Consider the following 16514-nt stretch of genomic DNA (forward strand, 5'->3'; position numbering starts at 1 on the left):
TATATATTTTAACTTTGACCTTGATGATGGTACTTTTTTTTTTTAACAAAATCCCATTTGATTAACTACCTAATATGATCAGCCTTAGATAATAAAAAATGCATTAGAGTTCAAATATTAATAATTGACCAATCACGTTATTAAAATATACAGATAGGGGAATAAAATGGTTGACTAGGACAGGAAGTTTAGTGACTTTTTTAGGCAAACAAAACATTATTTAATAACATAAAAAAGATGAACCTTTTCCGGGATGAATAAAATGCCCGACCATTGAGAAGGTATCTGCTCGATCGCAATGAAAGCCACACTTTGCTCCAAAAGACAAAAAAAGTATTTTAATTGGAGAAACTAACATCACGTAAAACAAACAACAAAAATGGTGATTACACAACTACATGAACACGTCAAGTCAAAAGCCAAAGTGCAAAAAAAAAAACAGTCTTGCAGAAACAATGTAAGGTCTTTTCAATCCAAGAGGCTCTCCGGCGCGGCGTCCTTGCAAGTCAAAAAAGGAACTTGGAGAATAAACAAAACTAATCAGGGCGAGCACAGGCTCTTGCAAAAAAGAAAAAGGAGGGGGCCACGACCGCGGTGCCGTCAAGCGACGCCGGGCAGACTTAAGACAGACATCGTCTTGTTCGTGCTGGCGTGACTGAGCTTAGAAAACAAGAACTGTTCAAACAGGACATGCCCGACATTCACCGTGTTTCGGGTCAACAGGATTTCTCACAAGAACAGAAATAAAAAAATAAAATAAAAAAAAACACACGCTCAACTTTAAGCGTTAGTATATATTTCCAAGGGGTTTCTAATTGGTGGCCATTTTCCTGATGTTCATGATCAACCTTTTGCAGTATTCTTTGTGGTCCACGGGCTTCACGTCCATCGCCGTCGCCTTGATCCTGGACTCGTCCTAGCAGACGACATCAAAATATGGGCGACTTTTAAACGGGGTCTGGCGCAGGGCTTCGTTTCCACTGGGCGCTACGACGGTTCAATTCGAGAAGAAGGGGTCGGAAAATTCTGCGATCGGCTGGCAAGCCCCGCCTACGGTTAAGTTTGAATCTCGGTTCAGGACTTCCTGTTTGGGTTTGAAATGTTTTGAAGTGGAAACATTTGACTCGGTTGGGTTCAGTGGGATTACGATTCGGTGTAGGATGCGATCAAATTCTCGTCTGTGCTGTAAATTCCCTTCAAAGTTTTTAATTATTAATTTTTTTTGTGATCCCATTAATGCCAAGTTTTTGGACGATTCGTGCCTGACTGATTTTTTTCGTTGACTGCCAACAAGTCCTAGTAAGCTTTAAAATTGCAAAAAAAAATTGGCCAAAAGCAAATTCAGTATTTTCCAAGATGGCTAAAAGAAAATCCTTTTGTGAACAAATTTACTCTGGATGAAAATGCATCCCGATGTAACAATAGTGCAAATGTAGCGTGTATGACATACAATGGCTAATGGAATATTTTAATCCTCCGCTACAAAGTGCTGAATGTGACAGCAAGCGGCGAGGTGAGCCAAAATGCCAAGAGCGCCCCCGCATCCGTCTAGACGGCAAAGGTTAGCCGTTATTCCTCGCCAGTAAACAGGTTGTGCTCGTTTTGTCTCCATTAATCCCCTTAAAAAAATTTAAAAAAAAATCTCAAGCTCGCCTTTGGTCTGGTGCCCACGTTCAAGAACGAGCGTGCCGCGCCGCTGGCTTGCTTATTATGATGCAAGTGGACGCTGCAGATGACATGACTGCAAAATGGCAGCATGCTTGAGATCAGGATTGATTATTATTATTATCATTTATTATTTCTGGTTGTTGGCATCGAATGACCTTCAGATATGCCAAGAATGCATACTGGTGCCTTAATGGTGTTATGATGACATCACGCTTCTCAAAAGGGCAGCTGTAAGACAAGCTAAAGCTTCCCAAAAAAAATTTAATTAAAAAAATAAATTAAAAAAAGCTCCTCTAATTAGCATTTTGCCCACTGTTCGTAATAATATATCATTTCTTAGTACGTCAAATGTGAAAAAATGTCATTCTTTCCACTTTTTTCTACGCTACACCTGGAAGAAAAAGTTTGGACAGCCCCGGTGGGAGCGACGCTGATGACGCTCGCCGCCACACAATGGTTGGCCGGCGGTGGTGAAAAGGAGGTTTTTGCAGGTGTCTCTGTTGAAGAACAGAGTGGCGTTTTGGCAACGGGAGCGGCACACTGGCCTGGTCTGTGCCACGCCGGCGGATGCGGCCGCTGGCTGGGCTCCAGACTTCCTGCTCAGTGGGCCCAGCCCAATCAATTCTTTTATGCGCCGCAAAACAAAACTCTGTCTGTGTGACTGCGACAAAGCTGCGTGTATGTGTGTCTTTCGAAAAGCCGCGGAAAATGAGCAGCGTCGGCCAGGCCAAAGCAGCGCACCGACCGTACTTACGTTATACGTTTCCAGCTTGACTCTGGTGCGGAACACAAACGTGTTGAAGTTGGCTTGCTGGAAGACCTCGTCAAAGGCGGCTTCATTCTGAGGACAAAAGAATTATTTTATCAAGTCAGACAGTGGCGCAGGTTTCTAGCTCCAAAATGGTGTCTTACGGAGTCCTTGAGCTGTCCCAGGTATGCTGCGTTTTGGCCCAAAATGGCCTCGGCGCTCTCCTGGAAGCAGGTCACCCACTGGTTGTCGCTGTAATCTGCAATATTGGCCTGGTGAGAAAAAATAAATAAATAGGTTAGACGCTTTAGCATCAGGCGTATCTGCTTTTTATTTTGGTGCCCAACAGATGCCGGCTTGATACCACAGAAGAAGAACGAGACATCTCAGGTGGAGGGCAAACGTTTGCTTATTTCAGCATTTCTGTGACAAGGACGTTTTGTCTCAATCCGCTTGGGGGAATTTTTTTCTATAACAGCATTTATTTAAATAAAAAGAAAAAAAAGCATGCACATCAGAATGTCTCAGGCCTGAGGGAGCCCGATGCTGAGTCACTCACTGCTAGGATGAGGCGGTACTTGAAGTTGGGGAATTCTTTGTCGCACTTCTCGCAGCGGTACATGCCGTTCTGCTGGTCCACCACCTTCTTGTTGCACTCTTGGCTCGGGCACGCCTGATAGAGGCACGACTCTTTGCGCATGTACACGATGGTGCCGACGCAGGTGAAATAGTCGGCCTGAAAACGAGCCCAAAAAAAAGTCTTCAAAAAAAAGGTTACATGTCAAAACTGCTTGTGCACTCTGCTTCAACTCTTTCATGACCTTTCAATGCTGCAAGTATGAAGAAGAGCGCAAAATCTTTTTTTTTTTTTTTTTGCGCACTGGGTGCGGCGTGTCGGTGCAGCAGAATTCTAATGGCACTGATGCAAATGAGCGCTCGCTGCCTCTGTGAGCCCGAGAACGGCGGCTGCCGCACATAAATAGCTTTTAGGAGACATCCCTCGTCGGCATGGGAAATATCCAAAGCGGAGGGGGGGGAAAATGGATTTCACGTTCATAAATAGATGCGCGTGAAAAAGAGCGGAGGTGCGGAAATGAAGAAATGAAAACTGGGAGGGGCCTTTGCATTTCGATTTAGTGATTGTTCAACAGCAAAGCATTTAAACCAAGGAGCTTTTGGAAGTGATTGATGTCTTGAGTTTATCCCAAATGTGTTTGATTTCTTTTTTTTTTTTTTTAAAGACACAACTTGAATTGATTGTTGGTGTCCCGCCCATTCCAATCCCTGTCAAACTTTTATCCCACGTTGAGATTTTTCAAGCGCTGTTCCAAACACACAATTTGCTCCAAATGAAAGCGACTCGCGGCTTGGGCACATAACTTCTTCAAAATGGCGGTCAGACGATTACCGGTGCAATGTATCCCCCGCCGAGTCGGCCTCGGCGGGGGATACAAAAGACAGGATCACGCCAAAGGCAGACATCCCCCCTTGAGGCCCATCTCATGTTCCCGTTTCCCAGCCATTGTGCTGCGGCACGAGTGACATTTAATCGTAATTAACGAGGAGCAGAAAACCGAAATGTCGCTTTAGATAAACCGGGAAAGACAAATAAAAAGTATGAAGTGTCAGAGCTGACAAAAAACATGACGTGTCGGCGCCGCCTAAAAATAGTCCACCTGTTCACCTCTCAAAAGAGGCGGCATTCATCAAGTAAATCCCCTTTCAATTAGGACGACGCTGACCAGGGGAAGCATCTTGGGACAAGAGACGGTCTTTGTTGGCGGCAGGTAACTGTCACCGGGTGGGGAGGTGGCTACATGGAACTTTGCGCCACTGACACTTGGTGACAGGGCCAATTAATCGCGGCGGACTTCCTTGGGGGAAACGAGGTCTTCGGAGGCCTTGACCGCAATGTTTGCCTCGACAGCTTCAGCTCAGCTCTTCTGTCATCGCACGGGAAGAGCGCGAGCTTCCAAAGGCCGGGGGTCGACGCCCGCACGACAGCCGGCTAAATGCGGTCTCGGCGAGGAAATACGAGGACGGCGGCTTAAGCAGCATTTTTGGCACCCCGGCTGACAGAGGAGCTTTAAAAAATTCAACTCAAAAAGAAGCTTAAAGGTGAAGCAATAAGCCCAGGAAAAAATTAACAACATAAAGAGTCAAAAGTGTTGACCACCTAAAACAAATCAGTGGGCAGATGCTAACGCAGCTAGCAAGCACTCAAACTAGCATGAGAATTAGCAACGACGCTAGCTAGCAAACAGCTTCCCTCAAAACTTTATCATTGATTTGAGATGATGTTTTTTCCTCCAAAATCTCAAGCGTGATCTTTGCGCCCTGCTTGGCGTGTCCGTGTCACCGCTTCCCAATTTGCACGTTCCCTAACTTAATCCCCCCCTTCGACGTATTGTGATTCCTAAACGAGCGCTAAATCTGGTTAAATGGCGTCTGCTAATGCCGCGGAGCCGGCCGTCATTTTCCGCTCCAGTTGATTTATACACTTCCGCGAACACCATTTCCCTTTTGCAGTACAAACAAGCGGCGAGGAAATTAAAGAGCACATATTATTGTACTTATCCACGGGCGGTAATTTCATTACCGAGGGCAAAGAAGGAACGGGTTGGGGGGGGGGGGGGGTGCATATGTAATCGATAGCAGAGATAAATGTGACTTTGAGCAAGAGCAAACAGGCAGACTGAGAAGATAGCAGATTAATGAGCTGGTAGAGCAGATCGGGAACCTTTTCAGTATACATAACCCGCCGCCGCTGCCATTTAATAAGGCGGCGGTTAGAAAAAATCATCGGCCTGCTGGCGGAGAAGGAACCTTTGAGATGCGACAAGGTTATGACGAGGAGGGACTAAACATGTGCGTCGGCCTAGCTGTGGGCGAAGGTTTGGAGTCCAGAACACTCTGTCCTTGCGCAAAAAAAAATATAATAATAATAAATAAATACATAAACACGCAGGACGCGTACCTTCTCTCCATGTCCCAGGTGCTCCGACTTCACGTCAGACAAGGTCTTCCAGTTGGAGTTTGCCATGCCGCCGCTGCCTCTGGACTCGGTCAGAGAGTGTCCTTCCATGCTGTGGCCTTCCTTGTCAAACCTGGGGGGTAAAAAAAAAAAAAAAAAAAAAGTCGACACGTTAGCGCTAAGCGTCGAGGAAGCTAATGTTCGATTCCAGACGACTCGTTGAAATTTGTGCCACTGCCACCTGTCATGTTAATCCAACCTAAATGGGGAGAAGGTGTCGAGCGGAGTGGCAAATTGTGTGCTACTTTGATACATCACAACTCGAGTGCAATCCTTTCCACCAGAACATCCATTTTGTGTGTGTGTTGCGTGATGGCTTTGTGGAAAGCGAAGGCTTGAGAAATAAATCAAGAGAAGAGGGATAGCAAAGTCATCCAGGGTCGGGCTTGTTGCAGCCACATCAAAAAACCCATTTTCGCACAGTGTCCTCTGTAATCCAGAGAAGACAACAGCGAGAAAAAGAAGCAGAGAGGGGGGAAAAAAAAAAAAAATTAAAATTGGCGAGGAGGGGACAGTGCAAAATGGTTGGCGGGATCAAAAAGTGTTGGCTAATGTGTTGGGCCACGAGGCACAGCAGCACACAGGTCGGGTTGTAAAGACATGGCTTGCTCCTCAAGGCGAGACTAATTGAATGCATCCCTATTAATGCGACCGAGTGTTGCCGAGGCAACGCGCCAGCTGCCGCCGTCCACTTTTTTTTTGCTGACTAACGCCAGTAAACTAACACCACATGACGATGTTGAAATTTGAATAAATTGGAACTTGAGTCTTTTTTTTTTTAATAGGAGGAATAAACTCTGGATTACAAGACTTGGTAAAAACACAATCGATGGCATCAGCGTGCGGGGCGACAAACGGGCGCGTCTCAGTCACGCAACAGCGACTGCGTGGAAACAAATGAGATGCGACGGAAAATGTGCAGCTGTCATTCGAAAGTGGGTGAGACAAACTAGCTCGCTCGGCTGCGGGTTGTCAAGATACGCGTGTGCGCGCCTTACACGTGTTCGACATCGCGCGTGTGGAGGGATGAGGGAGGAGCTGAAGCGAATGCCTATTTTGATATTAAAATTCCAGTAAGTGATGAATTGAAAATATATTGACTACAATGACAAGGATATAAAAAAAATAATGTTGATTTAGTGGTAGCAATAAAAACAAGCATGTAAAGTAAACAGGAAAGAAGGGCAAGCATATTTATTGCATGTACACGCCGTCGAGTGCACGCATGAGCGCATTCGCACCAGCCTGCGACCACACTTGAATTTTGAAACGGCTTTCGCTTCTACACAGGGGGGGAAAATCAAGTAAATGGAGTCCCTGAGCACGAGTTCAGCCAGGTTATAATGTAGGCGCGGGAATAAGGATGGAATGATAACAAAGCCGAAGGGTCACGGGACTGAGGCGAAGGCGCCTCGTTTTCTTCTTTCCCCTGTCACGGCGGGCGAGTGAAGGTCGGAGTGACGGCGAGGCTGACAAGAAACACTCGCCCGGCCTTGAGTGACAACGTTGGAAGCTTTTCACGCCGTCGGCATGTGGAAGTTAAGTCAGCCTGTCTTTGGGGCTGTGAGGTTGTTTACGAGATGTGCTGTTGTCACCTACTGGCAGAAAATACCAGCGCATGTGTGATTTCTCACAAGGAAAACAGAAACTCGCTTTGGTATAATTGGAATTCAGACACATCTCTTGTTCCCCAAACTTTTGTCTTTGACATTTTCCATTGGCCTAAAGGATATTGACAAAAGTACTTTTGGAGTAATCCCGCTAAGAAACAAATAAGAAAACAAACCAACCCGGGCAGAGGCGATTAGCAAAAGCGACTAAGCTAAGCGGCAGCGCTAACACGTTAGCGCTTGAGTCAATAACCAATTGAGCAAAGACAATTTCGCAGACGATTGTCCCGAAGGAGTGCGCGGGACGCCTCGGCGCTAACAACACAATGGCTGCTGAAAGGAACCAAGAGTTGAGCGACTCCCGAGCCCGATGGAAAAGAACCATCACAAGAGTCACTGGGAGCTTAATTGATTTGCTCCCCTTATTCGGTTTTCCAATCAAAGCGGGGACGGCGGGTGTGTGGCGGCGGCCGCGCCGAGACCGAGGATTATTAGAACGGCGACAAAGCGCGCCGGCCTTGGAACGTCTGAATGAAACGAGCACAATGCGACTTTGAGAATCACAAGACTGGGTGAAAGAAAGAACCGAGACCTCCTTTGAAGCCTTTTCTCGCCCAAGCCGCCTTTCCTTCACTTTGGAACAGTCGGAGCTGATTTGGTTTGTGAGCAAGCTACGTAATTAGCCTGATAGCAACACAGCGCTAACAACCGATGAACACCGGGACGTGAACCTCGAGTCTGGACTCGATGGGTGTAAAGGCAATTTGGAAAGAAGCACAGAACCTGTCATCGAACAATTAGAGCGAGTTGAAAAGTCCGATTTAAAAAGTGCTCTTAATTTGCCTCCTACTTAGCCGCAAAGTAGAGTCACAACTCTTTTGTGATTGAGCAGATAAGCTCTCGTGATCAAGTGGAAAACACTCGCGGTGCAGATGGAAGCCAGCTGCAATAGGCTCCAAATGGAACCGACTTTATCCGATTTTTTTTTCTTCTTTTGTTCCAATTGCTCGGATGTAGACGGTAAGCGATTTCCCGAGGTGTGTCATCCATCTTACCAGCCTCGCAGCTTGTAGGCCTCGGGGATGTCCGGGTTGATCATCATGCTGCTGTTGAAGGACACGGAAAGCGAGACGCCGCCAAAGTCGGACAGCTTGGCGCTCTTGATGGCCACCACAGGCTGGGAGCTGCCGTCAAACTTCTCCGCCTGCACGACAAGAAGGGATAAAAAGGAAAACGCGGCGAGTTGAGGTTCTGAAACATTTAGTGAGGCATTTTTCCACGAGTCGTATTGTGTTAGCGCTGCTTGACAAAACAGAATCATAATAGATTGGATACTTGAACCATCCAGACTAAGTGAAACGTTTTAGTTGGATATTAGCGGGACACAAAGTAAAGGAAACACAAAGCAAAAGTGGCGGGGAAATTTTTATCTTCGCTCTGCCTTTGTAAACAAATAAAATCGGGCAAACTGAGCAGAAGGTAAAGAGTCCAAATCTGGAGAGACAATATACGGCGCTCAATAATATGACATTTAGAAAGTGACGTTCTTAGCATGGAATGAAGATGAAGAGCGCGGGGATAAGCAGGAAGATTTCTGCGGTCAATGCGGATTATTGAATCCTAAAGTGTGGATTTATATTAAGATAACGATGTGTCGTAATCGAAGCAATATAGGATTTAAAGGAGACTCGAATTGTCTGAATAAGAACTCTACCGATATTTTTTTTTACGCTGATGTTGATTTGGGAGATGAAAATGCAGACACACAAAAAAATCCTGAAATTTTGGCATCTTACCTCTTCGCCCCACAAGGTGACGTTCACCATCTTGCCCGACGTGTCCATCAGGTTGAGCGTCCGCTTGGACACTTCCCGGTTGGTCTTTGTGGTGAGACGGGTCACCTCGTCCACGCTCTTACACACGCCGATCACGTCTGTGGGGGAGGGCTCGGTGGTCAACGGCAAGCCGACGACAAGGTCAAAAAAAGCTGCTTTGGTTGAATGAGTCTCCCTCACCCACAACAGAATCCTTCTCCTTCTTCTCCAGATCGCCGATGGAGATGAATTCGCACTGTATGACGGGGACGTCGCAGTTGTCCTCGCACGGGATGATGGAGGTGTCGCCGTTCAACGTGATCTCGTAATCGTTCTTCACCGAGGTGTACTGCTTGTTGGCCACCTTCAGAGAGCCTTTGGACATGTAGTAGACCTGAGATGCAAGGAGAAGGTGTTATGGAAACAAAACTTTGGACCAACTGGACTCATTTCCTTATAGAAAAATAAGTTGGATGAAGAATCCCACCTTGCCGACCTCGACGAGGTCAAAGAACTTGTCGACTTCTTGGTTGAAGCCTGTCACCCTTATCTCTCCCTGGAAGCGTAATCGAGTGGAACGTCACAAGGCGTAATATTTACGTACTCGTAAACGTGCGCTAGGAGCACTCACGGTCTCGTCCACGATCTCCATGGAGAAGAGTTTGCCGTCGCCGCGCGAGTTGCTCCACGTGCGGATGCTGCTCTTGTTGGTGACGCGGACGCGGATGGTCCATCTGAGGGAAGGAAGACATCTTAACTTACTTCCGGATGGTATTGAACTCGTGCAGATGTTTTGGCCGAGCACGTACTTGGACAGGTACGGGTTGAGGCTGGCGATGGGCACGACTTTGGCGGGGCCGCCCGGCGTGCCGGACGCGACGGGCTTCTTCCCGAAATCTTTGCCGCCCGCTCGGTTCACTGGAGGGAGGGAGGAGGCGGAGGAGGGCGCTAAATGGCGTGTGAAGAAGAGCGGAGTGAGATGTACTCGCTTGATGCTGCGATGACCTTTTTCGCAGCAGTCATTTTGGAACGGTGACACAGAAAGTCGTGGGAGAGACACACAAGCTTTGTTTCACGCCTCCGGTTCATTTTGATTAGAGAGAATTAGCTTCTTGTTGCTCTCATGTAAGGTAAAGTTGTTTGAAACACGCAAACACGCTAACACGCTAACGCACAGTCTTTTAAGATCTCACTAGGACAACTCAAAATTTACGTAACAAGTGTGACAGAAAATATAAACAGCCAATTACCTACTAACCAAGCCAAATGATGACCAAAAAAAAATAAAAAAAAGCTCCATGCCATTTTGAATTTGATTATTTATTCAGCCTAATTTTACTCGTGGTCACGATGGAAGTACTTGAAGTATTTTTTTCTTCTGAGTGGTACTTGATCAAAACATTTTTAGTGCTCCTGTATTAGAGGATATACGGTATTGCCCACTTTTAATTTATGGAATCTGTTTTCTTGCATTGATAGCCAGCATGTGCATTTCTAAACGGGGGGAAAATAAATGTCATCAATGATCATGTAAAATGCGCAGCTGGCGACTCAAATGCAGCAGAAGGAAGCAGCACATAAAAAAAAAAAAAAAAAAAAAGTGCGAGATGACAGCCTGGCATTGCGAGAGATGATTCACAGAACAGAGGCGAGTGTGAAACACTGTTACCTCCACCAAGGGAGCGCTAAAGAGCAGTCCAAACACGTGAGCCTCCCCCGTTTTGATTTTTTTTTTTTTTTTTGCGTGCAGCTCACGCAGAGGATTAGAGTTCAAAGTGTCCGCTTAAGTCCTCCCACTTGGCCAGCGGCTGCACATGCACTAATTAAGCCCTGGGCTCGAAGCGCCGACAATGACCGCGCTGATGAGGAGGATGCTCGCCCCAAAACTCAATCCCCCCTCCGCATGGCGGATTAGAGGGATGAAGAAGACGCTATGACACTGGAGAGCTAAAGAAGATGGTGGTGGGGGGGCCACTCTGAATAACTCCCGGTACAGGTTCGGCATTGAGTTTACGTGGTAGGCGTGCATTCAAAAGACATGATTTAAAGAATTATTTAGGTGTTGTGACCGTTTTTGGAACCCCAATACTGGAGAAATTGTTTCCAAATGAGTTGTAAAAATGTCCTGCCTGGCACTGTATTGAAAAGACTGAGGAAATGCTTCCACCTGCTGGTTGACGTGAAGTACAAACGCATTTTCAAGATGGCAGTTTTTTTGTGTTTCATTTCTAATTATATCAGAGGTCGGAGGCCTTTAAAAAAATTACATTTCTAGAGTTTCTAAGAACACTTATAAAGTACAATCCACTATTCCACAAAGAGTAAAAATATTTAGTTGGTGGCAATGAAAAGAGAGCATAATTCCAAACCTTCAAAACGTAACATCTTTGAAGGAAGTAAGACTCACGATCATTTCCAATTTGCGCCTGAAGTGGAGGACGGCTGACGGGGGCGGCCGAGGCCGGGGCCTGCTGGGGGGCTTTCGTGTGTCCTGCACGCATTTGAGACACTGTTGAACTGATGAAATGATTTTATATTCAAATGCTTTGAAGCGTTACCGTCGCTGTAGGGCATCGGGTTGCCGATTTTGCAGTTGACATCTGCAGCGGACTTGAGGATCTCGAGCTCCAATATGATTACCACACGGCTGGCGAGAAGGTGAGAACGCGCAAAATTATCTTCCGTAATTTTGCACCCTTATTGCGAAATTCTTACCGATCATCCTTGAGAATATTGGTCACGTGTCTCTTGAGAAGAACAATGCAGTTGGGGGCCAGCTGGTTGTCTTGGGCCAAGCGGTTGAGTTGCGTGCAAAGCATGAACGCTGCGTAAGGGCAAGGATAAAAATATGTAACAACACCAAAGCGACAGACTCGGGTAAGATGATCCTAGGGCTGGAAAAAAAAAAAAAAAAGCACTCACAGGACATGGTGTGTCGGCCATCGCTCATCATCACGCGAAAGCGAGGTGGGCCGTTTCCACCCTCAATCTTACGGATGCTCTGAAACAGAAGAGAAGTCGAGATGTATCAGGATTTAGTCTTTTATTAAGGGGAAGATCATGAGAAACCTTTTTCTATCATATATTCAGCCATTTTCTACTAAATGCTAATAATTAACCTGGCTAGCCACCGATTACTCGAATCGTTGCTTTGTGATCAATTTAGCAGATTTCCCACTGAGTAAATTGACACAATCAATATTATTTTCATCAATATGTGTACTTTTACTACCATTTTGTCAAGCGGGATTTTTCCTCATGTAAAAGATGTGCCTCAGCTTATTAAAGATTCTGAAATGTGTGTTAAAGCTTTATACTTACCACCAACTGAAGCACTGCGTCGTTTCCACCATTTCCACTGGCCAAGGCCTGGAAAATAACAGCAAATGATGTGTTAAAGTGCACAGTACGTTTCAAAACTTACATTTAAGTTTACTTCATGTCAATGTAACCAGTGAATGTTTCTGACACGACAGACGACAACAAGAACAACATTTAAGACTGTAGCATGTTAGAAACATTGACTAACGTCTGACTGTTTTAAGCTAGTTTCGTTGTGACCGATAAAAGCAGCACAAAAGGAGCAGAACCAAAATAAAATAGGCTAGCCATACCTCTATTGCTCCTTCTGTCAATTTTATCATTTCTGCGAAGATTTAGTTGTGTTGTTTAGGATAATTATATTTTCAAGAACGAGACTAGTGTACGTATTCTTGCTTCCAGGCTGTGATTATCACCAATGGCGCCAAAGCTTCGTCTGTCCCGCCAGGCGGCGTTGACTTCCTTCTTCCGGTTTGTTAAACTGATCCAGTTGCAGTCCGCCCGGTAATATATGACGTGCAGAAATGAGGCTCGAATGCGGCAGAACTGACTTGGGATCAGTAAAATGACAGAGCGAGCAGAAGGCGCACTACGTCACGAGGATGCCTTCAATGACTTAAACAAAAATTGGAAATTTTAATTTCGGTATTGCGTAATTTTCTGCTGACTTGACGTCTAAATTAAACAGGATAAATGGAAGTGAGGAGGAAGAAAGGAACTAAAAGTATATCAAGACAACAAGGCAATATGACAGATTCTTCAAATTCAGCCACATTGTATTTATTTGACGTATTTTATAATTACACAGAATGGCTGATATGAGATTCAACTGGCCATACATTTAGACATCTGAACTAAAACTCCCACTTGAGGCATACATATTTTTTTTATACTGTAATTTGAAAAAAAAAAAAGAAATAATCATGATTTTGCATCTACACCAACATTTTTTGAATAGTATATTCACACTGGTGGAAATCTAAACAAATGAAACACGGAATGACATTTTTCACATTTTAATCGAGCTATCTCGTATTGTACACTTATTTTGTATAATCACAATGCTCTTGCTCTCTTTTTTTTTTTTTTTTTTTAACCAAGTGGCATCTGAACACGAGATCGTCGCTACTTGGGAGGCCCTCCCAACGCGCCCATTTGATTCATATCACTTTGCACCTCATCTTTATCCTTACTCTTTTTTTCTCCTCTCGGCAAGACCGCCGCGTCGGGATTGGGGTTGTTGACGACGCCCATAAAAATCGGCACTTTCGTCTTCTCCTCCACGAGGGCGAAGAGGAAGGGGTGGCTCAGGTAGAAAATCGGACTGGACGAGCGCGAGATGACGACGGTGGTGGCGGCGGAAGCCTCCGCCCCCTCCTCGTTGATCTCCATGGCGGCTTTGTGCTGGATGCTGGACACCAGTAAGGGCCCGTCGGCCATGTCGGCTAGGTTAGGGCTGGAAAACATCTCTCCGAGGCCTGGTGTGGAGGACAAGATGGATGTGGCTTGAAATGTGAAGACTTCAGATTGCACAAATGTGACTTACCCATTTTGGTGAAGACCTCCTGCAGCTCCTGAGCGTACTCCAGCTTGAATTTAGGGACTTTGACGTGAACGACTCTTTGCTTGGGCAGACGAGAGTAAACGCTGGAAATATTCAGCTTAGGAGCAAGCGAGGAAATGTTGACGTGGCCGGACATGGGCATGATTACTAAAAAGCTCATCCCCCTCACAAACGGGAAGCTTGCGACCTGCGTGGAGGAAGAAGAAAATATGTCATAAAAATGTAAATCCATCGATTTGGAGGTAGATTTGTTTCTGATGAGTCGGAGATGAAAGCTGCTAAAACGACTATAGTCGTCTCACTTGCTCAATACTCGATACTGAGAGTTGTGAGATTTCAAGTCCGATGGAGAAGATCAACCTTCTCACCTGGGACTCGAGTTCACTGTCGAAAAGAAAACTCAAAGGATGTTTGAAATTTTCCATGATGTCCACGTTGACCATCTGCTTGTCGTTCAGGAAGAAGGCGCCGGTGGTGGTGGCCTGCGGGTCGAAGCGAGCTTCCCATTCACCTGAAGCAAAAACAGCGAGAACTTTACGGTTACAGAGAGCCATTTTGTCGCTTGAGATGTTAGTTGACCTTTGAAGTGGACGGCGTTGATGAGCATGAGCAGCATGTTAGGCGGCAACGCAGACAGGAAGTCCTTCATCTTCCCGTTGGTGGCGTTCTCCACCCAGTCGTTGAGCTGCTTCAGGTTCTGCAGGACGGCGGGCTCCGAGTCGTACAGGCGTTTGGATTCCTCGAGGAAGTCCTCCTTTGGAATAAAGCCTACAACAAAAACGTACGTTCGATTTGAAATCTACAAGAATGAATAAAAGTTTTTTTTTTTTTTTTTTTTAGGACCTTGGCGAAGGAAGATGCGGGTGCCGATTTTCAGGTCACTGTTTCGGAGCAGTGTCAAGACGTAATTGACGGCATGGTGGTAGCACGTGATGGTGTTGCCATGGAGATGTTGCATCAGAAGCTCCTCGGTCTCGTTGACGGCACCTGTGGAGAAAAACGGGTGACGGGTTATGAAATCTCGGTGACAGATGGATGAGGAGATGGAGAGGCAATTATTTATAATCGTTTTGGATTTTCAGACCGATTAATCGATTATTAAGCTAATCGTGAGTGACGGCCCCGTCACAATCTTACCAAGAGCCAACTGGGAGAGCGACAAAGCGATGCTGAAAGGCGATATGATGACATTGGGCTGCTCGGGCGTGGTCTTGAGATGCTGCAGCAGCTCCATGCCCAACTTCTGAACGGCGGCGGCGACAGCATCGCTGGACTCCAAGTTGCGGCCGATGACCGCGCAGCCCTCGTCCTCCTCCGAATCCTCCTCGTCGGGTGCGGGCGTCGACAGCTCTGGCGTGCTTTCGTTTACCTGGACGGCATTTGGATAAAGGTTAATTCAGGTGTCAAAACACAAAAAAAGTAGATTCAGGTTGTGTCCTAAAGTACAAGTTGAAAAACAGAAACGCACTTTGTACCCATTTAGATAACACTTTTTTTCTTTTTTTACTCGACACAACTTTTATTTAAGCCATTTGTTCCTGAAACGTTGCTAATATTATGAACTGAGCTACAATAAAAATGCTAAATTAGCAATTAATGACAACATACCATGTGTGTGTTTTTACGATCAGGCAAAAAATGTTGCCACCAAACGATAATTCTCATTTTAAAGAAGGATTACAAAATAATTATATAATTAAAAAAAAATATACTCAAGTACAAAAATACTGACAAATTATTTAGACTTCATTCCTTCCTACTGACCTTTTGGCTGGGATTCAGGGGCACCGATGGGGTCGACTCTTCTCCTGCCACTTGAGCATTCTGTTGAGAAATTAAAATGTGAATTTTATGATATATGATATTTGTGGCACATGGCCGACTTACAGTCACTCCTTGGTTGTAGAGACAGATGAAGAGGAGTGTCAAGCGAAGATCCATCTCCTAATGAAACGTAGCTTGTAAAAATTTTTTTTTTTTTTTAGTCCAGAGCACACAATGTTCCAATTTGGAGGGGTCAAAGTACATAAAAGACTTTTTTTTGTTAGGTCTTGCTGGTTTTAGAAATTCATTCTAGTCGGCCAACTTGTGGGAAACTAAGTCAGAATCCCAAACCAGGTTTCAGATCAATTTCTCGATCCCAATCACATTAAATCTTACTTAATTTTGACTCTGAGAAAAGTTCCAAAATCGAGAAAGCATCGAGTTTAGTTGATGGGTCAGTTTGTCAGGCCGTGGCCTCGTGTCATCAAAGATCAACAAAACCAGAGTAGACATCCAACACACTTTCCGTATAGTCAACATTTTTTATCTTACCTTAAATTTAAATTAGTGTATAAAAAAAAAAATAAGTAAAAAAACAAAAAAAAAAGCTGGCGTCTTGTCCAAAAAAAGGCGCGACTGAATGCAGATGGCGGAATTCCTGAAAGTCAAAGATTGGTTGTCGCACGGCAAACGGTTAAAGATCAACCCCCATTGATCGGGGCCTCATTGTAGCCACTATTTGTAAACGCAGCACTCCGAACCTCCAGCACGATTAAATATCCAAGCTGCACAACTTGCGAAAAATACAATCGTAACTAAACGACAAACGTTTTGGTTTTCTGCTGGGAAATATGACAGCTCGAAAAAAAAAAATCCTGAGTCATTTTGGATTTTTCCCAGAAATGACGAAACATTGGGTTAAGGAAAGGGAACTTTTTTTTTTTTTTTTTTTGAATGGTCGTGACGAGTTTCTCAATTAAAAGTCCTATTT

The 16514-nt window shown here is 45.2% G+C and overlaps 2 protein-coding genes across 4 annotated transcripts; both read right to left on the reverse strand.

Annotated features, from left to right (window-relative positions):
• Positions 1-311: 311 nt before the first annotated feature.
• On the reverse strand, positions 312-12651 carry rpa1 (replication protein A1). Of its 2 annotated transcripts, none has more exons than XM_049725569.2 (17): positions 12489-12651; positions 12196-12243; positions 11797-11875; positions 11590-11698; positions 11433-11521; positions 11282-11365; positions 9684-9792; positions 9506-9608; positions 9362-9430; positions 9076-9268; positions 8857-8993; positions 8116-8264; positions 5394-5523; positions 2976-3152; positions 2581-2688; positions 2423-2509; positions 312-916 (listed from the first exon to the last, which is right to left on the reverse strand). In XM_049725569.2, exons 1-17 carry the CDS (start codon positions 12516-12518, stop codon positions 812-814), a joined length of 1806 nt encoding a protein of 601 aa, XP_049581526.1. In that variant the 5' UTR covers positions 12519-12651; the 3' UTR covers positions 312-811. The 2 variants fall into 2 exon arrangements, with proteins under 2 accessions (XP_049581526.1, XP_049581525.1); XM_049725568.2 differs by having other exon boundaries at positions 9684-9822.
• A 544-nt stretch (positions 12652-13195) lies between these two features.
• On the reverse strand, positions 13196-16370 carry serpinf2b (serpin peptidase inhibitor, clade F (alpha-2 antiplasmin, pigment epithelium derived factor), member 2b). 2 transcript variants are annotated; one of them, XM_049725254.2, is made up of 9 exons: positions 16076-16370; positions 15647-15717; positions 15524-15583; positions 14897-15128; positions 14603-14746; positions 14339-14527; positions 14128-14270; positions 13742-13946; positions 13196-13673 (listed from the first exon to the last, which is right to left on the reverse strand). In XM_049725254.2, exons 2-9 carry the CDS (start codon positions 15698-15700, stop codon positions 13321-13323), a joined length of 1380 nt encoding a protein of 459 aa, XP_049581211.1. In that variant the 5' UTR covers positions 15701-15717; positions 16076-16370; the 3' UTR covers positions 13196-13320. The 2 variants fall into 2 exon arrangements, with proteins under 2 accessions (XP_049581211.1, XP_049581210.1); XM_049725253.2 differs by having other exon boundaries at positions 15647-15703; positions 16076-16369.
• Between the last annotated feature and the right edge of the window lie 144 nt (positions 16371-16514).

The sequence above is a fragment of the Syngnathus scovelli genome, chromosome 7 (genome assembly GCF_024217435.2).
Source record: "Syngnathus scovelli strain Florida chromosome 7, RoL_Ssco_1.2, whole genome shotgun sequence".
In the NCBI taxonomy this organism is placed as follows: Eukaryota; Metazoa; Chordata; class Actinopteri; order Syngnathiformes; family Syngnathidae; genus Syngnathus; species Syngnathus scovelli.

Bases quoted from the DNA above. Each gene is read 5' to 3' on its own strand.
- rpa1 (XM_049725568.2), bottom strand. From the start codon at position 12,518: ATGATAAAATTGACAGAAGGAGCAATAGAG. The intron at 11,876-12,195 runs GTAAGTATAAAG...CTTCTGTTTCAG, and splicing joins ACGCAGTGCTTCAGTTGGTG to AGCATCCGTAAGATTGAGGG. The intron at 8,265-8,856 runs GTAAGATGCCAA...CTTGTCGTGCAG, and splicing joins TCACCTTGTGGGGCGAAGAG to GCGGAGAAGTTTGACGGCAG.
- serpinf2b (XM_049725254.2), bottom strand. From the start codon at position 15,700: ATGGATCTTCGCTTGACACTCCTCTTCATCTGTCTCTACAACCAAGGA. The intron at 15,584-15,646 runs GTAAGTCGGCCA...ATTTCTCAACAG, and splicing joins TCTACAACCAAGGAGTGACT to AATGCTCAAGTGGCAGGAGA. The intron at 14,747-14,896 runs GTAAGATTGTGA...TTTTCTCCACAG, and splicing joins GCTCTCCCAGTTGGCTCTTG to GTGCCGTCAACGAGACCGAG.